Genomic DNA, 22,166 nt, shown 5'->3' on the forward strand with positions numbered 1-22,166 from the left:
CACATAGTTATGTAGAAATTTGCACGTGCATTGCTATGACCGTGAAAACACAGAACATGGGTCCTTTTGTCCACAAAAAAGGAATTACACTCTCATTACTCTTCTGCAATTTGCTTTTTTAATTTGACAGTATTTTGGGATCATTTTCCCGTATCTTACACAAAGAGATGCGCTTCATTCTTTGTGGTAACTATGAGGCGTCAGAGCGTGGATGTCATTTCTTTAAACATAATTGTTTTGACAGATACGTAGGTCGTCTCTGATTTCTACTGATGTAAACTCATGGCCCTGTGAGCATCCTTCAGCCAAAATCCCGGCAACACGGAAAAAAGTAATTTTGAGGTGTACACTCTCAGAAACGTGATGGTTTCCATACATGTTCTAAGCAGTCAGATCTGTCTTGTAACATGCACCTGAACATCTCCAGCCCCGTGGGCTGTTTGCTGACACTGCACAGGACCTCTCAGTCTTCTGCCAGAGCGACAGGCCAATGAGGGAGGCTATTGTTCAATTTGCATTTCCTTCTCGATTACCTGAGATAGTTCACACCTTTGGTTATTTTACAGGGCGTTTGTAATTCCTCTTCTGGGAACTATTTGTTTATATATTTGGTTGCTTAACTCCTTCGTGAACTGTGTCTGTGAGAGTATTTCTACGTACTGAGAGTCTTTTCAGAACCCGGCTCCCAGCTCAGGAGTGCAGACTCTGCCCCCTTCCTCTCGCCACTCGAGCACATCTGAGTGAGACAACGAACTTCCGCTCTTTTCCCAGAGCCGCCAGCTCGGTGCAGGGTGTTGTTTAAAAGGAAAGAAAAGAAAAGAAATGACAAAGATCTCACTGGCCTTTAGAAGATCATAACCAAAAATAATCAAAACCACTTGCCTCGGATCAGTGCTTTGCAGTTTACATTCTTTGGCTAAATAAGACATGCAAATAAACAGTGAACACCTTCGGTAGAAGAGGTAGGTACCATAACATCAGAATAGGGGCTTGGGGGAAACAGAAACCAGCTGGGGGTGTGGGGACTGGAATGGTGGCACAAGGCAGAGTTCCAAGGAGGACCACAGGGAGTTGGAGGACGGGGTGGCAAGGATTTTTGTGGGTGGAAGAAAAACGTATAAACAGAACCAAAGGGTGAGGGTCTATCTGGGAAGATCACCTCCCCCCGAATTGGCCCAATATTCTAGAGGTCACAACCGTCTCCCTGTCAGCGTCCTTTTCTTTCGAGCATCACACTCTGGTCACCTCAGTCTGAAGTTACAGCATCGTCATTCCTGGTTTGTCTTGGGTGTGGATGAGAACAGAAATCTTCTGGGGTTTCCACATGGCCATTGTCTGGACATCCAAGCCCCCTGTCGCTGACCTTCGGTCACAGCAATGTCCGTGACCTCTCGGATTCCTTCCTCTGTCTGCTAGAACGTTCCAGACACAGGTGTTTGGAAGCACCTACGCATCAGGGCGGCGCTGGGTCTCGGGAGAGACCGAGAAGAGCGTGTCTGGTTCCCTTCCTCGTGGTGCCTGGAGTCCACCACAGCTGGGGGCAGTGAACACTTCATTATTTATTTACACATAAATTTTACTTTGACGATGGGGGCGCCTGGGTGGCTCAGTGGGTTAAAGCCTCTGCTTTTGGTTCAGGTCATGATCTCAGGGTCCTGGGATCGAGCCCCACATCGGGCTCTCTGCTTGGCAGGGAGCCTGCTTCCTCCTCTCTCTCTGCCTGCCTCTCTGCCTACCTGTGATCTTTTAATATCTTAAAAAGAAGAAAATGATTTAAAAAGATTTTACTTTGATGTTAATGACAAACTTATTGGTCAACGATCTGGACAAATTATACATTGGAGAGAATCTTCATTTGGGAGCTTCCCGTGGGAGAGTGGGCACCTGACCTGGGAAAACGCGCAGCATAGCCCGCGTCCCAAGGGTACCCAGTGTTTCCAGAAGGGCAGACTTTCCCCGGGAATGCCACTAACTACGGTAGATCTTTCCTTCCCCGCACACACCCCCACACTTCGCCGACTTGGGTGGTTTCCATGTGAGGTCCGGCAGCCTCCGCAGCACCGGGCTGGGTTGGAAATGCGAATTCCTGAGGCTCACGCAGACGTCCAAAGCACAGACCGGCGTGCAGCGCGGGCGCGGTGTTGGAACGAGACTGCCAGATCACGAGGCTCCCAGCTCCCACGTCCGGTCTGTCCGTGGCCAGCGCTGCCAACCTCCTGCAATGCGGGCTGCCCCTGCAGTGAGAGCGCAGGCCTGGGGGCTGGCCCGCCTCGCCAGAGGCCTGGCTGCGGAACAGGAACCATGTCATAGAACATCACAGACCAGGCCACTCCGAGACCTTGTCTGAACACAGACAAAAACAGGAACATGTCCAAACCACAGAAATAACAAAAATGTGCTTCCATCCTAGCTACAGACAAGTGCCCATGGACTCCTGGCCACTGAAAGCTTCAGACTCTTTACCCGTGCGTCCATCCACTGCTTAGTCACGGAGCCGCCCCGCTTGCTGACGGCGTCCAGCCTGGGCAGGACCCCACGTCTCAGGAGGACCCAAGGCAAGCCGCAGCCCGTCCCCAGAAAGCCCCTTCTGATCAGTTCTCACTAGAACGTCGCCGGCTGCACTGAGGGAGGCCCCCACAGGCGCGGGAACAGGTGCACTCCCGGCGGTCTTTGGCTGGACAGTACTGACGGTCGCGGGGTTCCGGCCCCGCAGCCCCCACCCGGCCTGGGAACAGCGCCCTCCCATGAAGAGTCTATCCCCAGGCCAGCCCAGGTAAGTGCAGAAACGGACAGCTATTCCTTACGAACATTTACGTTACGGTTACATTACGATTTTAAGAGATACGGAGGACTTCAGTGGGCAAAACAGACCTCATGAACGAGGTCACAGAAGCCAGGAACGAAACGGTGCATGATCCTAGTCTGGACACTAATTCCCTGTGGGTGGAAACGGATGGAAGGCGGTCGCCTGGGACACGCAGGTGCGTGCACTGTCTGAGGGCACATCCGGCATGTGGGAAGGCAACTGACCTTATGTATTTATTCCTTCGTGCGCGTCCTTGCAAAAGTCATGGAGCTTATCATGTGCTGGACACTTGAGCGCACCGCCTGCCTTCCAGAAGAATACGAGGCCCTGTTCTTGTTCTCGGGGAGCGTCCAGTCTGATGGAGGCCACGGACGCAATAAAGAAGGAGAGAGCGTCGTAGGTGTGGTGTAGACGCTTGGGTCAGGACACCGCGGCTGCAGAGGCTAAAGGAGCAGGAAGATGGGGGGTGAGGCAGGAGAGAGGAGGGAGCGTTGATGGAGGAGCTGACCCTGGGAATGAGAGGAGGCCACGAGGACGCGGGCCGGGAAGGAAGTCCCCGGGAGCTGGGGACTTAGCACCTGCCCCACAGGCCTGGGCTGACTCGAGGGGCCCGGGGCAAGGGCACAGGTGCGGCCACCTGGTTGGTGCCTGTCTCTGCAACCCCGATGTCCTCACACACCCGTGTGGACAGAGCCGTCGACACCGGTGAGTTCTGTCCCATCTCTCCTCAGTGACCTGCCAGGACATCGGGGAAGGAAAGCCAAGGAGAAGACACTCCTTGCGTCCTGCCCGTGTCTCTCTCCCCAGACAAAGCACATCAGGACAGGTGGGAGCCAAGATGCCGGGAGGGGCAGCAGGAGGGCTGGGAGGGTGAGGGAGGACGGTGAGCAGAGAGAGCCTCGTTCTGGGGGCCGGCCCCTCACGTGCAAGGTGGACACCGGCTCAGGGGGCTGCTGCACCATCACGGGTCAGATCGAAGGCCGGGAACGTGGGTCAGCAAGAAACACGGCCCACGAATCAGCCTGGTTTTGAGTCCAGCTGCCGTCCGTGGGGCTGAGCCCTTCCCGTAGCCTTGCCCTCTGGGCATCCCCGTGCCCTCGCTCAGCAACAGGGGTCCCCAGGAGTTCCTGCTCCTGTGTCTGCCCACTCCTCGGGTCTGGCAGCTTCTGGCACTTTCCCTGACACAGGTAGGGCACTAGTTTATCTCCTGTCTGAGGTGCGGCTGCTTCCCGGGGTCAGGGATGGAGCGGAGCCTGGCTCCCGGCGGCTCCGACCTCCTCCGGCTTAGCTCCAGTCTGGTGGGAAAGTCCTCTCCTGGTCCTTTCCCCTACGCTGGAAGTTCCTTAAATCCCTAACTTGAAAAGCAGGTTCTCTGTGCTCCAGGGAAGGGAGGGTTGACTTTACCAACGCTGAGAGCGAGAATTTCCATTTCACTTTCTCGTAGATCAAAGAGAAGGAAGAGAAGCACACACGGAGGAGATTATACTCTGAAGCCGCGGGAACAGCCACACGTACGGAGTTCTGGAGCTGGGATGTGTCATCTTCCCCATATGTGGATGTGGTCCCCGACGTGGAAGCTCTCCGAGCCCCCGACTTATTTTTTTTAAATGAAAGCTTCATCATGTGGGCATCACGTGTCATTAACTCTGTTGGCAGACTCTCCCTTCTCCAGAGAATGCTGGTGGAGCTGAAGTTTCGAGGTTCTAATCATGGCTGTCTCTGTTTTAAAAGGAGCCCACCCAGGATCACCTCATAAAAATAACAGGTGCACCCATCCCAGGAAAGTACAAGAGTTTAGGAGCCCCAGGTCAGACACTGGGGTCAAGCACCCACTATTAGCACAAAAGGTGCTCCCCACACTCTCGTCTCTTAGGACGTTAAAAGGGTTTCAGGCATTCCGTGCCAGGAACTGGGGCAGAAAGCCATCATCTTGCAGTGACATGGCCTCATGTGTGCTTCCTGCCTCGAGATGGCTCTGGAAGTCTGTTGTGTTGAGTCTGGGAGCGGGGATCCTTGCTCCGTTTTGTGGGTTGCTGGGAGTGACAACCGACAGTGCTGCAGTCAGCTAACTTTTGTTTAGAAGTCAGGAGCTTATTTTGTTTAGAAGTCAGGAGCTTATTATAAAGGAGCTTGCATTATTCCAACTCCCCAGTTTCCATTCTGTTGATGGGAAACCTGAAACCCAGAGTGGCCAGTGACTGTCACACCATCTAGCTAACACGCAGCATCAAACCCACGTCCCTATGGCGTGCTCACACTGCGTGTAATTTACTGCCCAGCAGCGAGGTTCTGTGGATAGAAGGGGCAGCTGCTGGTAACTGCCAGGAGAGAGGACAGAACGCGGAGCCCTTTGGGGGCAGGCTGGGCAATAGTATATGCAGCTGTTTTTTTCTATTTTTATTAACTTTTTAAAAGAACAAATCATAATTTTGGAAATGAATTTTGTTTTTAAATATTCTCCCTCTTTTTGATTTAGAAACTTAGTTTTATCATTTTTTAAAAAAGATTTTATTTATTTATTTGACAGAGATCACAAGTAGGCAGAGAGGCAGAGGCGCGGGTGGGGGAGAAGCAGGCTCCCTGCAGAGGAGAGAGCCCCACTTGGGGCTCGATCCCAAGACTCTGAAATCATGACATGAGCCAAAGGTAGACACTTAACCCACTGAGCCCCCCAGGTGCCCCCATCATTTCTTATTTTTAAGAACGATACGAGTGTCAAGTCCTTTTATGAAGCCGACGTAACCCCACTGTGAGAGCCTGATGAGAACAGCGCAGTGAAAGTAGGTCACCAGTCTCATTTGCAAACACAGGTGTAAGGACCCTAATGTATATTAGACAACTGAATTCAGTAACGATCAAAAAAATAATACATTGTGATAAGTTATGATTAATTTGTAGGAATTCAACATTAGAAAACAAATCTATTAATGTAATTTCACATATTAACAAGCTAAAGAAGGAGATACTTAGGAACACTTCAACAGATGCAAAAAAAAAAAAAGCATCTTATTTACAACTTAAGTTAGCAGAAAACTAGAAATAAAAAGAAACTTCCTTAATGGGATAAAAAAGTATTTATCTTTTTACCTGGAAAAACTTGAAAGGCATTTGCTCTAAGATCAGGAGCGGCACAAGAATACATGCTAACATAATGTACTGCATGACACTGAAGGTTCAGGTCAAAGCAATAAGACAGGAAAAGATACTAAGAAATATACAGATTGGATGGAAAGAGATGAAATTGTCTCTTGCAAGTATTTACATGCAAGACTGAAGAAAACCAACAGACCTTCAGAAGAAATAAAAAAGCTTAAATAATATAAGATCAATATACAGAAATCAGCAGTATCCCTCAATACCATAATAAAACAAAGAAGAGACATAAAATACCAAAGTGTCCAACACAACAATAATGAAACCGTAAAATATCAAGGACTTACTAGACAAGAATTCACAAGACCATTCCAGAAGAACATTTAAAACTCCAGCAAAGGACGCAGAGAAAGAGCTGAATTAAAAGTGAGATAAATTGTCTTCGTGAATGAGGGTGCAGTATTTAAAGATAACAATTTTGCCCCACTTTAATGTGATTTCAAGCAAAGTCGCAGCTGCCATTGGGGAGATCCTGTCCTGCTCATATTTCGAATGAACCCTCCACAGAGTGAGTCTTGTCAGAGGCAGGACCCTACACCTCTCTGTGGACGTGGATAAAGGGCTGGATACGCCTTGCTCTTTGGAAGCTAGCGCGAGTATGGGACCGTAGCTCAGGCCAAGCATTCTGCTTGTCGGGGCTCTGAATCTTGAGTGGTACGGGAAGGCAGGAGAGTTTGGAAGGCTTTTCACTTGGCAGCATCCACGCTCTAGGCTTTCCCCTGGGAGCGCCGGTGCACTCTGATGCCTCCTGCAGTAAATCTATCTCCACATTAAGTTAGACAGAACAAGTTTCTGTTGCTTGTAATCAAGAGCTCAGAACTGGGAACCTTGCCAAAACTTGACGTGGAAGAATTCAAGTCCCTGAGTAACTGAGACCAGGAGTCAGCAAACTTTTTCTGTAAAAACACTAAATATTCTTAGCTTTGCAGGTGGATGCCACTATTCAAATCCACTATTGTGGTCAAAGCAGCCAGTGGCCGTGTGTAAGCAAGTGGGTGTGGTTGGGCCCCAATAAAGCTTGTTTCACGGAAATAGTCAGTGCGGAGAGTTTGGCTGCTGGGCTGTAGTCCCCTGTTCCTGATTAAGAAATAAATCATGAAAAGGACAATCGAAGAAGAGACAGACTGACCTAGTGAGACTTACCAGCCACCACAGCAGGAAGAGCAATGTGGAACGGGTCTAGAAATGTACAAGGGGCCCAAGGAACAGAACAGAATCCAGAAAGAGGCCCGTGAGAGTTTGGGTTATCTAAACATTTTGTAGGAAAAATTGGTTCGTTATATGGAAAAAAATAAATTCGATCCATACCTCAGGCAAAATATAAAAATGAGCTCAAAATATAAAAATAAGCAAGAACCTAAATATGGAACGGTCCTGTTGTGAGAAGGAAATAGGGAATGTCTTCAGGACTTGGTGGTAGGGGAGAATTATGATGGCTAGGCCATTACTGAACTATTTTGCCTTCTCGAAGGACACATCAGCAGAGAAAGTGGTTGGGTCGTTAGAGCAAGTTAGCCTGGAGCTGACACCATGTGGTCAACTCAGGTGAGTAGGGTCTGCTTTGAAGAACAGAGCCCGGGCCACACGCTCGTGGCCGAATCATTGACTACGTCGTGAACAGAAAGGTAGGCCAGACTGTACAGCGAATGAGTGTTTTCTGTGTGGGCAATAAAGATGGGAAACCCTAAAGGGACAATATTTGAAGCCTAAAAGCAATCCAAGGCCCTGCTTGATAATTCTACAACTAGCAAGGCTTTCAGGCACAAGAATGAGATGAGCAAGCGAGACCTAAGTCGCTATCAAGTCATCTTGTTTGGTCTTATTCTGTATATACCCTTAATTGTATCTTACTGGAGAAGCAATAACAAACACCAGAGACGCAACCATGTCTTCATCCCCCAGTGTCATCGCGTGCAGCCGTGAGAATTTCCTCTCTGATGCAGTGGAGGGGCTCCTTCCCACCTCCCAGGATGGCTGGAAGTCCTGCAAGGTCAGCTGGGGTGCGGACTGAAGGTGGCTTCCTGTTCTCCGTCCTGCTGTCCCGTGGAGAAACGGAGCTGGTCTCCGCTCACGTTGAATCCCGGCTTCGGCAGAGGGAAGTTGGCCACAGTGCTGCTTCTGCTTCTTGCTTCTTGGAAACTGTACGTCTGGGCCTTCAGCCACTCTGTAAGGAGACCATCTGGATGGAGAAAGACGTACCAGACTCTAGACATCTGTGCCAAGGAGCAGACTTGGGAATGGGCAAGTGGGGGGTAATCCAGCCCAGCCACGGCCTGACCCAAGAGGGCTGAGATCCTGAACAAGGCCGGGAGAAGAACCGTCTGGTCGACCCACAGAATTATGGGTGGTGGTAAATCACGGTCATCGTTTCAGGACTTTAGAGTCTAGGTTTGTTTTCTGCATAGTTGGAGACAAACAGAGTGCTTGGAATGTGGAGTAGCCCAGCGAACCCAGCACAAGGGGCTACCATTCAGGAAAAAGCCCACTTTTATAGTGAATATCTTTCTAGGCATTAATACCTAGGAAGCTGAACAGAAACCATTTAGATTTTTGAAATTTAAAGTAGCCTGTATTCTGCCTCTCATTCTGTATTTGTAGCATCATCTGTAAGATGTCTAAAATGAAAATTTTAATTGAACAAGTTAACTCGAATTAGTATTCATTCATTCATCCGTTCGCCCATTTGACAGTGGGTATTCGAGACCTTCTAGGGGCCACTGGTTGCGCTCATCACTACACTTCTAGCTCCCAGCGGTGCAGACAGGGACTCGGCCTTTTCTGCCCAGAGCTCCACCGTTCCCACCAGTATCACTGGGGTTGGGGGCGGGAAGGAGAGACGCTTATAGCAGTATTCGACCCAGCACGGTTCCTGTACCAGAATGATTCCGTAGGTTGAGAGCTGTCTACGCAGTCGGAGGTGCATTCTCCCCGGTGTGAGATCTAGTTACACGTAAACTGAGGAAGTGGAGTAGGAGTTAAGTTCCAACGGAACTCCAGCCCATCATGTGTGGTCCCCAACTTTTCGATGGAGTTGCTTCTTTTCTCCGGGCTTGGTGATTCGCTCGCATGGGTGGCAGGGAGAGGAAGCCTATCTGAGGTGTTCGAATGATGCCGAGGGAGTTGTCCAACTGTCTCCAAGTGCAGGCATAGCCCATACTACAAGCTTGACGATCACTGTCATCAGAGTCCATGAGGGCAAGTCCACGACTGCTTCGTAACCGACAACGGTTCCGGTCTTGGTTCTCTAGTCTCTAATTCCTAGGAAAGTGTGTCAGGGATCAAAGACTGTGCTGCTTCCTGAACTTCAACCCATCATCCGTGGGTAGTGGTGACACTGTGTTTCTCCTCACCAGGTGAAGTTGCCCAGTAGGTCACGGCTGTCCCTTAGCTGGAGGTCAGGCCGAAGGGCAGGTCACTGTCATCTCCACGCCTGCAAGCCGGAGTCTCTCTTTCTCACACGCAGAAAGATCAGTGACGACGTGGGCAGGGCTGGTGCTGCCTGACGCTTCCATACTTGCAGAAACCATAAACTCCGTCCCCAGAGAAACAGTGGTTGCCAGGGGAGTGCTCCGTGGCGTCCTCTGTCGCTCCGGCACTGAAGCAGTGACAGTGATTCTCTCTTTGCTGGCTGGGGCATTGGCGTCCGGGCTGTGGTGGCAAAGAGGGGACCAACCAGGACTTATTTTTGTTGGTCCCTACGGCATTTTATTTAATTTATTTTTAAAGATTTTATTTATTTATTTGACAGACAGAGCCCACAAGGAGGCAGAGAGGCAGGCGAGAGAGAGGGGGAAGCAGATTCCCCACTGAGCAGAGAGCCCAATGAGGGGCTCGATCCCAGGACCCTGAGATCATGACCTGAGCCGAAGGCAGAGGCTTTAACCCACTGAGCCACCCAGGCGCCCCTGGCATTTAATTTTTATGTTTTTGATTGAAACTCCGCTAGCCGACCTGTAGTACGTCGCTGCTTTCAGACGGAGTGTGCAGCAGCACAGCAGCCGAGTGTAATGCCCAGTGCTCGTCACTTCACGCGGCTCCTTCCGCCTGTCAGCCGGTGACCCCAGCCCTCACCCCCTCCCTTCTGTGACCCTCAGTTTGGTTCCCGGAGTCCAGAGTCTCTCACGGTTTGTCTCCCTCCCTGATTTCTCCCCCTTCACTCTTCCCTCCTTCCCCTGCGGTCTCTGCTCTATTCCTTCCGTTCCAGCTGTGAGTGGCACCGTAGGATGCTTGTTCTCTGCCTGACTGGCTTCACTCCGCACGATCACGTCCAGTCCCATCCACGTTGCTGCAGAAGCTGGGTGTTCGTCCTTTCTGATGGCTGAGGAATAGTCCCTTGTACGAAAGGACAACTTCTTTACCTGCTCCGGTTGAAGGTAGACGGTTTCCTAGGAGAAAGGGCGGCCCCGTGTGGCAGTTTTAAAATATAACCGTGAACTTTGCCGCATTTCTTTCTTTCTTTCTTTTTTTTTTTTTTGAACTGATGCTGCAGCTTTATTTATTTTTAAGGATTTCATTTATTTATTTGAGAGAGATAGAAACAGTGACAGAGATGGCAAGAGAGCACATGCAGGGGGAGCCGCAGAGGGAGGGGGGAAGCAGGCTGCCCGCTGAGCAGGGGATCCGGGACCCTGGGACCCAGACCAGAGCCAAACAGACACTTAACCCACTGAGCCGCGCCTCCCAGACACCGGGCCCCATCCAGCGGGATGACGCTGGCTTTTTAAGTACGTTTTGAAATCAGGAAGTGTGACTTTTCCAGCTTTGTTCTTTTTCGGGATTGTTTTTGCTCTTCAGGGTCCTTTGAGATTCCCTATGAATTTTAGCCCAAGTTCTTGTCTTTTGCATTAAATCGGTAGATCACTTTGGGTAGTCTCGAGAGTTTAACAACATTAAGTTCTCCAGTCCACAAACATGGGATTTTCCCTCTAATTTATCTTTGATCTTGCACCTCCGTCTTTAATTCCCGAGTATTTTATCCTTTTTGATAAAACTGTTTCTGGCAGTGTTGTCTTGATTTCCTTTGTAGATTGTTCATTGTTCATGTACAGAAAAGCAACCAATTTTTGGTTGTAGACTCTGTATCCTGCTACTTTGCCGAATTTATTAGTTCTAACAGGTGTGTGTGTGTGTGTGTGGTGTAATCATTAGGCTTTTCTGTATATAAGATCTTATTCTTGTGAACAGAGATCATTTTACTTCTTCTTTTTCATTTTGAAGATTTTATTTATTTATTTCACAGGCAGAGATCACAAGTAGGCAGAGAGGGAGAAACAGGTTCCCACTGAGCAGAGAGCCCAATGCAGGGCTCAATCACAGGACCCTGAGATCATGACCTGAGCCGAAGGCAGAGGCTTTAACACACTGAGCTACCCAGGCGCCCCTTCCTTTTCATTTTGGACGTCTTTTATTTTTCTTATCTAATTGCTTTGCCTGGGACTTCCAGTACGATGTTCTGTAGAAGTGGCAAAAACAGGCATCCTTGTCTTGTTCCTGATCCCAGAGGGAAAGATTTAAGTCTTTTGCCACTGACTATGATGTTGATTGTGAATTTTTCATATTTTTTTTATGTTGTGAGAGTTTCCTTCAATTCCTAGTGTGCTGAGTGTTTTTATCATACAAGGGTTTAGAAAATGTCCAATGCTTTCCTGCATGAGTTGAGATGATGATGATATTTTTCCCTTCTTTTTGCTAATGTGGTATATTGCATTGATTGATTTTCATCATGCTGCAACATCCTTGCGTCCTGGGAATAAATCCTACTTGTATGGTGCATAACCCTTTTACTATGTTGCTGAATTTGGTTTGCTAGTACTTTATTGAGAATTTCTGCATGAATTTCATAAGGAATATGGGTCTACTTTTTTTTTCTTGTCGTGTCTTCATCTAGCTTTGATATAAGGGTAATGCTAGCTTTGTAAAATAAGGGAGTGTTCCTTCCTGGTCAGTGTTTTGGGAAAACGTTGAGAAGAATTTATGTCAGTCCTCCTTTAAATGTTTGGTGGAATTCACTGGTGAAGGCTTCAGCCCTGGCTTTCCTTTGTCAGGAGAGTCTCAGTTACTGATTTAGTCACCCTCCTCGTTACGAGTCTCAGTTACTGATTGAGTCACCTTCCTCGTTATGGGTCTGTTTAGATTTTCTGTTTCTTAGGATTTAATCTTGGTGGGTTTGCTGTTTCTAGGAATTTGACCACTGAGTCTCTGTTATTCAATTGGTTGACATTTAATTGCCCACAGAGCTCTCTTATTTGTAGTTTTTTTCCCCTGTAGAATCAGTAGTAACGTCCCCACTTTCAGATCCGAGTTGAGTGATTTGCGCCTTCCCTCTGTTTTCCTTAGTCCGTCTAGCTAAATGTTTGTCAATTTCACAGACTTAAAAAAAATTACAGATTGTAAGTTAATGTTTAATCTATAAGGTTATTTTTCTAAAATTAAGACTTTATTTTTTAGGGAAGTTTTAAGTTCACAGTGAAACTGAAACAGTGAAACTGAAAGGGGAAGGTACGGACGTTTTCCACAGACACCCCCCCCCCATCCTTCACGCCCAGAGCCTCCTCCCTTGTTATCGGCGTTCCCACCGCAGCATGCCTGATGCCGTCCCACAGCACGTTAGGTTCCATTCACTTTTCTTTGACCCTTTTTCCTTCCTCCCTGAGCTTTGATAATTTTCACTGCCTTGTGTTCAAGCTCGCTGATTCCTTCTACCCAACGCTCTTCTCCACAGAAACACATTAGCGAGTCTCTCGGGGCAGAAAGAGCTGTGTGGACGTCAGGAAAATGGGTTTCTGGGAGAAGTGAGAAGGAATGGGGTGTAGACGTGGGGATAGGAGTGCGGGGCTGGGGCAGGCAGGCAGCCAGGGACAAATCTGTGATGCTGGGGCAGGGGGAGGAGTGGAGGGATGCGGGTCATGCTGTTTCCTTGAACAACGTGTAATGAATGCCGCAGCCGAGCAGGTCTTCAGCAGGGCCTTGTGGGACGAGCTGGGAGACAGTTAAAGACAGGAGGGTAGGACTGACATCTGGGGTGGCCCTGGGCCAAGGACAGGGAACCCAGTGTGTGGGTCAGGGAGATGCAGTGACATCAGGCCCGGACTCAGCCACAAGTGTGGGAATGTAAAATCTTGGGAATTCACATGCCTGTTGTGGGAAGAACCGGGCTTCCCAGAAGACTCGGAGGAAAGCCTGGGCCAGGAGGAAAAGGGGAACTTGGGCACCTTTGGGCTGTGCCGATGGAGAGAGCTCGCTCCTTGCCCGCCCGGGGACAGGATGGGTGCAGCTGAAGACCCGAAACAACCTGGAGGTCTTCCTTTGTTTGTCTGGACTTGGACTTCATTTGCACAGACCCAGTCCTTCCCGATAGAAATCCTTCTGCGTAGAGTAAAAACTTTATTTATCTGTGTATTTAACATTTATTACCACTGACCAAGTGCAAGCTCTTGAGGAAAGTCATGGAGGAAGGAGGCTCTCGTGCTTTTCCCCAGGAGAGCGAGGCGGTGGAAACTAGCCAGGACACGGGGAGGGACGAACGAGCGGCCGAACGGAGCTCGGGGACCGTGTGCGTTCGCTCCGGCTGGGGAGCAGCCACAGGACCACGGAATGAACGTCCACTCGTCCTCACGTTCCTAATTCTTCCTCAAATTGCTCTTCTCTCCTGTTGAGAGAGAAAACACGGACGCCCGACATGGGCGACAACACACAAAAACCATCCCAAGACGCTGAAAACAGAGGACGCGTCGCAGGCAGTACGGTCTGCCGTCCCCGGAGCCCGCTTTCCTGCGCTGGACCAGGGGCTCTGGAGCCCACCCTGGCGGCGGCGGGGAGGACGGTGCTGGGCGGAGCGCGGCCTGGCCGGGCATCTTGAATACCAGCCACGTGCCCCTGGGTAAGGTGGGCCTCCAGCTCTCGCCACCGGAGCTCACCCAGCGGTGCTACGAGGGGACCAGCGACTCCCTGGGCTGTCCCATATGTGAGCGGGACGCGTGAAAGGCCAGGCGTACACCTTGTGAGATGCACTGTAGCTATTATTTGTATGAATCTGGAAAGAATACCCGTGAAGTGAATCATACTCTTTGGAATGTGTATTTTCTGCTCATACCATTCCTGGGGTGCATGTCCTCACTAGATTTAAAAGCTTTCAATTAAGTCTTGCTTCCCTTTGTCCAGAACTTATCCCTTTCCCACTTTGACTGGGGCGCCCTGTGGGCTGATGCCTAAGAATTTGATGCCTTGGTCTATCTGCTTCCTGTGAAATCTAGTCAGTCCCTTTCTGGGTCCCTTTCTCACTTTCTTAGGGTTCTGGGCCTGTGTCACTGTCCCATGAGGGGGATCCCATGAGGGCTGCAGATTTATGGGAGGAGTGGCACTGTTTTATGTTCTGTTGGTGATAACTTTGTGGACAATTGTCAGTGTTTCATCAACTTCTGGGCAACAGCGGCAGTTTGAGTCACAACCTGAAGGCACAGGCACGTGGTATTCTCCAAAAAGGGTTCACTATTCTGCGAGGGCTCAGTCCGCGGTCCGGAAAGAGGATTCAATCTAGGGAGCTCACGGTTAACTGGACTGGCAGGTATGATTACCACCCACTGCGCCTGAAATACAGCAGATGCTGTTTCTTGATCTTGTTTTCCCATCTCTTCCTTTTCTGGGAATTGTCTGGAGGGACTATTTAACGTTCTGGGAACACGGTTTAGGAAATACCATTGATGGTAAGTTCTAGGTTGGACTGATCTCCTAAATCCATTTCTTCTAGGAATGATCATCTCCTGAGGACACGGCCCTGCCGTTTGGAAGCACCTTGATGGCTCTCGTGATCATTCAGACCCTTGGGCAGCTAGGGAGGAAGGCGTTCTGTCCCTCAGCCCATCGCCCCAGGGGGATATTCCCTAAGGCATCTGTACTGAGCCCGAAAGAACAGCGAGTGGCAGATCTGGGACAAAAAATACCTCCGTCGCATCCTTTACCTGATTTCACCCAATGATACTGTATTACTGAAGACGTAAATGAACAATGTATAACACAGCCTGGGGCTGTTTTCAGGAGCTAAGGTCTCAAGTTTCTCCTCTCAATGGGCTTTTAGACGCAAGTTCGGACAGGCTTTTCCAAGCGGGTACCCATTTCCCAGCCCTTCCTGTTGAGGCCTGCCCGCCGGGAGGAGGGATGTGAAATCGTAAATATTACCGTATAACTTCTGGATTCCTTTGATGTCATCCGGTGAAAGTCTGAAATTCTTGGACTCTCCGACTCTGTAGGTTGGATACATCACGGCATTGGGATCAGATGAGTGACCAAGGCCCAAAGAATGGCCAAGTTCGTGGGTCGCGGTGACCAGGAAGTTAACTCCTGCAACCCGAGAGTGACATGCAGGAACCGTTAAAGCAGCCCCGTGAACAACGTCACACGTGACAGGCGAGGCAAAACGAGACAACCGCAGGAATGCACACCTCCTCAGAGCCTCTGCGGCTCACCTCCTTGAGTCCAGGCCCCACGAGTGGAGGACTGAGAAGGAGCCTCAAAGTGTACTGCTTTGATCTCATTGTCCCGTCTGCTTTTACAAAAATGTGCTGTTTTTCTAAGGTCATCCCCCAGATAGCCATCTTCTGGAGTGGAAAGCAGAGGCTTCAGGGGCATTAGGGACTCAGGCTCAAGGTCCAGCTCTGCTGCTTACTAGCTGGACACTTGGGACACACGACCTGACCTCCCGAGTCTTGGTTCCTCGTGTTAATTGGAGATAATCGCTCCCACTGAGTAGGTCTGTCATATTTCTGAGAGTTTCCCAGTATCTAGAAAATAATGGCTTTTCACGGACAGAGACTTTGAGCATGAGGAGAGAGACAGTCGGCCCTGAGGAAGCCATGACAGCAAGGCAGGGTCTCCTGACAACGCCAGGTTTGGTTTCTGATTGATTGAATCATCTTCCCTCAGATTCACAGACAGGCTGTGCTAGGAAGGCAGAAGGCAAGAGCCTGGGAATTAGCAGGGTGGCCAGAGCTCTGACGGTGGGCCGACACCAGGGACCCTCTGTGAGCCCACCCTGAGAGGGAAGAAAGTAGAACGAGCAGGACATACAGGATGTGGGAGCGAGCCCGGGTCACCACCTCACAAGGCTTGGAGCTGACAGCAGACGCTGCAGTGGGGGTGACTTCCCACGACCAGATACTCCCATGGATCTCCTGCTCAGGGGCAGGGAGCAGCCACGTTATCTTATCTAATTAACTGACTGTTAGAACCTCCTCCACTTAGCGGTATTTAGACCAGAGCTTTCTTCTGTTAGTTTTCGGGGGATTCTGTAATCTCCCACTTTGTAGGGTGACAAAGATGGTGGCTGGCTTCCTGTTGAACAACAGAGAATGCCCTGAGACTTGTACACAATTCTTAGATATCACAGTCTCCGCTCCTCCTCCTCCAATAAAAAACCTTACTTTTGGGAACTGGAAAGACCTTTGAGGGATCAAATGACCATGCGATTCCAACACTGTAAAGCACTGTGCGCACATTATGTCATTCACTTCCCACCACAATCCCAGGAGGAGGGAACCACGGTCCCACTTCATAGACGGACACCGGCTCAGAGAAGTCATCACTTGACCAAAGACACAGGGCAAGTGGCTGGCATTGCCACGGCTGGTTGACCCCAGTGTGGTTTGAGCCCACAACCACCTTCCATCCTCTGTCTACACAGCACGATGGGCTCGTGGAATGAAATAATGCGATTAGATGCACACTGTCATTGGCAGTTAACCATGGGTCAGTAATTACCGTTAACGAAAGCAATTAGCGAAGTCACACTGGTCTAGGGGTTCGGATCTCTAACAACACTGTGCAGGGAGGTGATGGGTACTGAGGAGGGCATGCATTGTGCTGAGCACTGGGTGTTACACGCAACTAGCGCATCCTTGAACACTGCATCAGAAACAAATTATGTACTATAGAGTACCTAACTGAACATAATAAAAATAAATAAAATAAAATCTTAAAAAAAAAAAAAAAACCACACCGCCACAGTGCAGCAGAAGAGGGAGGGCACTGTACCTAGTCTGCTGCCGTCCGTCCAGCGCTCGTCCTCATCAAAGTGTGCGTCCCCTCCCAGACCTGGCCCGGGTGCAAAGGCGTGGGCCAGAGTGTTTCCCGGTCCATCAAATGGGTAGTAGTCCCCGTGAGCTGAAAGAGAACAGGGGGTCGCCCTTCGTGAGCCAGTCCACCTCTGGCCGTTTACCTTGTGCTTTACGGAACTAGAGGCTGTGACGATCGGCCTGGCGCAGTGTCGGGGTCCATGCGCGCTGCTGGTCACAGGCAGGTTTTCGCCCACAAAACCACAGCTCCGCCCCGCCCACCCCACAGACCCAAGGCTTCCTGCCTCCGGGAGCGCAAACGCGGACAGTGTCTGGGAATACCAGGCGCAGAGGGTGCCGGTGAGTCCCACTAGTGCTTTCGTCGCGATGCAGACGCTTGTCTGAATGGGACCCGGCGGGATCCGTCTGAATCCAACGGATTCCAGCCATTTCCTGACGGACGCGGGCTGCCAGGATCAGGGATTTCTGGGTTATGTCCTGGGGCGTTGTCAGTATTGTGGGCGAAGTTCAAAGGTCGGCGGTCCAACATTAGAAAAGACCCCAAAGAACACTTTTCTTTAAACATGCAGCATAAAAAGCTAGCAGTTAGCAGCAGCGGTGTGTGTGGGTTTTAGCTCCTTAAATCCCGTGATTGGAATGCTCTCCGTTTCTCCTTTCTTACCCTTTGAGGGTGTTGGCAACAGGCAACAGGAAAGCCTAAGGGCTTTCGGAAGTTGTAACCTGTGTCTTGGTTTAATGAGGGTGTTAGTTAGTCATATTTTAACTGTTCTGTAAATGCACGTATGTACCTATGTATACGTCTATCAGGATTCACGCTACAGACAGGGTCAGCAAAGCTTCTCTGTAAAGGACCAGATAATAAGTAAGTTAGGATTTAGCAGCTCGGCAGTATCTGTCACGATCCCTCAACTCTCCCACAGTGGCCCCAAAGCAGTTGTTGATAACGGGTCAATGAAGGACCATCCCTGTGTTCTGGTAAATATTTATCCACAGAATGCAAACATGCCCACCAAAAAAAAAAAAAAAAAAAAAAAAAAGGATAGAAATTCATGCACAGAAATAGATGACAGGCCAGGTTTGGCTCACGAGCCATCATTCGGCATCTCTGCTACCAACAGTGGCTCCAAGTTAATAAACCACAAGAAGTGAAGGGACGTACGCATGTCACGATACATCCCCTATATCCTGTGTGGAGCACAGAGGAAGGTCCTGAGCAGAGGAAAGCGCTCCCGGGAACACGCAGAGCCGCCCACGGCAACCTTCCTTCCACCTTCCTTACCTCCTCTCGCAAAGCCGATCATGATGTCCGCTGTGCCCGCTAACACTCTCCGGAAGGACAGCGGGATCTCCCTGCTCCACAAGGCCAAAGCCTTTGACACGAGTTGATTGACGGTGACCCTCGGCAGGTCTCGCGTGTACGATATGACCCTGACAGTGAACGAGAGGACAGTGTTTGGCCTCAGGAGGAGGGCCGGACCATCTGCTGCGGCGAGCCCCGAGGTCCGCACCTGTAGGTGACGACTCGGGAATTCCACTTCGGCTGGGCTGGGAAGAGGGAGTAGTCGGCGACGTCGGGGACCCCACACCTGGGCTTCTGCATTATTTCCACCAGGCGGGGGGTCAGGACCCCCGTCACGGGCAGGCGGAAGAAAGTCTGCATCCGCTTGAGTCTGGCTTCGAAGCTGTCGGCCTCCCTCGTTTCTGAGTTGGACGGATAAAACCTCCTGAGATAGTCCTGTTGGGGAGAGGGGGGTCGTCTGTCACCTTTATTGTCTTCCTTTTAGATCACAGAAGACTGTGCATCTTTCCTCGGATCCCTGCGGACTCGAGCCGGGGTGTGAAGGTGGTTGCGTAGCCACGAGGGAAACAGTGTGCATCAGTGGGAGAAAGTTCAGTATGGATGAGGACGCCTTAGCACTCCATCTCATGATGGAGTTTTGTGGACGGTCCCTCCGTTTCCCTTTTATCCCATTAAATGTATTTTTTAGAAGATTTTTCTTATTTTAAAGAATTTATTTGAGAAAGTGAGAGCGCACAAGCAGGAGGAGAGGCAGAGGGAGAGAGACAAGCAGACTCCCCGCTGATCAGAGAGCCCAACGCAGGACACAATCCCAGAATCCAGAGATCATGAACCTGAGCGGTAGGTAGACGCTTAACCCACTGAGCCCCCCAGGGACCCGTCTCCTGGTAAATGTTTTGCAGAGAAACACACAGTACACTTCATAAAGCATAGACTTGCTTGTAACAGCCAAGTGGGAAGGGCACCGGGTGAACCCTCAAGGACGCAGCCTGCCCAGAGGCCCCCGGCACCCAGTCACCTCCGAGATCCACCAAAGGTCTTGCCTCGCTGAGGTGAACGGGTCTGAAGATTCTAGTCTCAGAAAAGGACACATGAAATTATTTCGTTTACTGTGCATGTTCTCCAGGCGAAGACAGCAGAGTTCACGGGGCTGAGTGATGTGCCCAGGGCCACATATGAGCTTAGTCACAGAGCTGGCCTGAGTCCCCTTACTGCTGGTCCCCCGGGCTGCAGGACACAGCAGTTCTCCCTGGGGCACCCCAGGTGCCCCTGGATCCTTGGCACTTTCTCGAAGGAAAAAGTCGCAAGGTCACCCTGAGAGGAACTGTATTTGAACTCATTCTGTTTCCGAAGCCTGTTTCATGTGAACACTGCAGAAGGCCATAGAATGCATGAGGGTTTTGTTGAGCACACGCGTGCTGTGCGCTAGGCAGTGAGGTTACTTGTCCCTGAAACTCTCGGAAATGTGACCTTTGTCCTATTGGTCTCTCTCTTCAGGGTCCCAGGGATTGTGTTTTCTTCAACACAACCAACACTGTTCATCCGTATAATTAGGGATCAATCTGGTATTGGCAAATAGTCATTTTATCTCTTCCTGAGCTCCAGGCTTTACAAAGATGCTCTTTTGGAAGAAATCTTTTTGCATTCTTGCTGTAAACTCTCCTGCCTCTCTTAAACCCAGCGAACGTCTCCCTGGCTTATGGGCAGCGTGTGCAGGAAGTGACGGGACTCAGCACGCTTGCAATGTGCCCCTTTCGGAGAACCCATTAGATCGGACTTTATGACATTGCTGTTTTGTCGGTTAAAAAAAAAAAAATCAAATATCAGTAATTCCGTATGGTTCAATCTAACAGATTACTGCGACTTTTTCAAAGTCTGAGTTAATTGAAATAAAAGCAGACTTTTCTTATGCTTAAAGCTGAAGTTTTTGAACAACAGTTAGGAGTCAACAGTCTATTATTTTACCAAATATTCATTACTTATACTTATTACGTTGCTTATTAAGAAGTCTACTGGAAAGACCATGGCTTTTGAACCAGAAAAACTTGTCCTTGGCTCCGATCACTATCATCATCAAGTATGTGACTCAACATAACTCTGGCATCTTTCTCCTGGGATAAGGCTGAAGTTTCCATGAAATAAGATATGCTGAAGCACTTTAAGTCTATGATTTTCACATACATAGAAGTTGGCACTGTCACCTCCTTATTCAGGAGAAGAACCCTGTGAGCTGTGTATCACATAGTATCACTGTCCCCATTGGGCAAAGTCAGAACTTCACACCTGCCCGTGGTCCCCACCGGCCGGGCACAGGCCCCCAGGAACCTCTACCGTGTTTTCTGATTTCAAGCCTCTCCATTACCACGAGTCCCTACCTCAACGGCAACACGCAGCTCTCTGTGAAAAGAATCTCGAGTCATGATAAATAACAACATTAACAACCTCAATTTGTTGAGCAGGAAACCTGCTTTGGCTTCCGAGTAAGTCCCCACAGCATCCCATGTCATCTACTTCCAGTCGAAACCCGGATGCTCAGAGGGGAGTGGGGTCACCCCCACATTTGTTTACGTAGGAGGAGCTGTGATGTAAACCCGGTCTGGGCAGGCTCTGAAGTTGCTCTGGTTTTTTTGTTGTTGTTGATTTTTAAAAGATTTTATTTGTTTATTTGTCAGAGCGTGAGCGAGTGAGAGAGTGCAGTCCGGGGGAAACGGCAGGGGGAGAGGGAGAAGCAGACTCACCGCTAGTGAGGAGCCCGGTGCCAGACTCAATCCCAGGACCCCAGGATCATGCCCTGAGGGCAGACGCTTAACAACGGAGCCACCAAGGCGACCCCCCCCCTTTTTTTTTAAAAGAGAGAGAGACAGAGACAGAGACAGAGAGAATGTGTGCAATTGTGCACAGAAGGAGAGAGAGAATATCAAGCAGACTCCCCATGGAGCACGGAGCCCGATACCGGGCTTGATCTCATGACCCTGAGATCATGACCAGAGCTGAAACCGAGAGTCAGCCGCTTAACCGACGGAGCCCCCCAGTCAGCCTGCTCAGAACAGCTACTGGATTAAACATGCATATGCTCAGAAAAACTACCCACATTGAAAATCATACTTCCTCATGCTGATGGTGAGACGGGGAGCCCCCACCCCAGGGGAGCGGGCCAGGGACGTACCTGAGCCTGTCTCCACTGTGGCTCACTCATGCCCCCTGCCTCCCGGGGAAGCGGCGAGGCCAGCGCGCTGGGCAGCAGACAAAGGGCGCACAGCACGGTCAGCCGCATGGCTGCTGTCTGCGAAGTCTCCTCTGGACGGACGGCCGACCGGCTGAGTCCCGCTGGACGCTGGGGACATTTATATAGCTTCTCAGCCCTGCGTGTGGAAACAGGTGACTCACTGGACTGTTTTCTTTCTTTTTAATGTCTACAGAACCTTGGAAGTGAGTGTTATTTTTCATTAACGGCAACAAGGAAGTTTTATGCCCTTATTGGCAGGAAGCACACAAGGTATTTGCCTCTCAAGGTATTTTTTTTTTCCACCCGGTTTGCTGTATAAATTTAACTCGTTTTATTTGCTGGAATCAAACTGCTACTCAGACAGGCCTTTGCAATCTAAAATTTGGGGACTTCTTGTACCATGTGTCTTAAAGGAGTTTTTAAAAAATCTGAAATGCATGAAAAAGCGCCCAAGACACACAAATAATCAATAATTACAAAGCATTCTGTAATAGTCTCCAAAGTCAGGATTTGAGTCCAAATCCTTTATTGTTATCAAAGATGAAGCTGAAGCTGAGACGACAGATTCACTTCTTTCCCAGATGTCCCAGCTTGGTGACAGTGGCCCAAATCCCC

General features: G+C 49.8%; 1 protein-coding gene and 1 long non-coding RNA gene across 3 annotated transcripts; one reads left to right on the forward strand and one right to left on the reverse strand.

Annotated features, from left to right (window-relative positions):
- The first annotated feature begins 688 nt into the window (after positions 1–688).
- Positions 689–5,856, forward strand: LOC309840590. Its single transcript, XR_014298678.1, has 4 exons — positions 689–962; positions 2,411–2,773; positions 3,538–3,632; positions 4,251–5,856. It is a non-coding gene; the product is annotated as an uncharacterized lncRNA (long non-coding RNA).
- Positions 5,857–13,329: 7,473 nt separating this feature from the next.
- Positions 13,330–21,737, reverse strand: MMP7 (matrix metallopeptidase 7). 2 transcript variants are annotated; one of them, XM_082684008.1, is made up of 6 exons: positions 21,492–21,737; positions 18,534–18,760; positions 18,305–18,453; positions 16,985–17,113; positions 15,134–15,295; positions 13,330–13,607 (listed from the first exon to the last, which is right to left on the reverse strand). In XM_082684008.1, exons 1-6 carry the CDS (start codon positions 21,597–21,599, stop codon positions 13,579–13,581), a joined length of 804 nt encoding a protein of 267 aa, XP_082540134.1. In that variant the 5' UTR covers positions 21,600–21,737; the 3' UTR covers positions 13,330–13,578. The 2 variants fall into 2 exon arrangements, with proteins under 2 accessions (XP_082540134.1, XP_082540135.1); XM_082684009.1 differs by having other exon boundaries at positions 18,612–18,760; positions 21,492–21,670.
- Between the last annotated feature and the right edge of the window lie 429 nt (positions 21,738–22,166).

The sequence above is a fragment of the Mustela nivalis genome (genome assembly GCF_964662115.1).
Source record: "Mustela nivalis genome assembly, chromosome: 9".
Lineage (NCBI taxonomy): Eukaryota > Metazoa > Chordata > Mammalia > Carnivora > Mustelidae > Mustela > Mustela nivalis.

Coding starts and splice junctions, on each gene's coding strand:
- MMP7 (XM_082684008.1), bottom strand. CDS start 21,599: ATGCGGCTGACCGTGCTGTGCGCCCTTTGTCTGCTGCCCAGCGCGCTG. Junction 17,114..18,304: donor GATCGGCTTTGCGAGAGGAG/GTAAGGAAGGTG, acceptor GTTCTCTTTCAG/CTCACGGGGACTACTACCCA. Junction 15,296..16,984: donor GACGGACGGCAGCAGACTAG/GTACAGTGCCCT, acceptor CTCGGGTTGCAG/GAGTTAACTTCCTGGTCACC.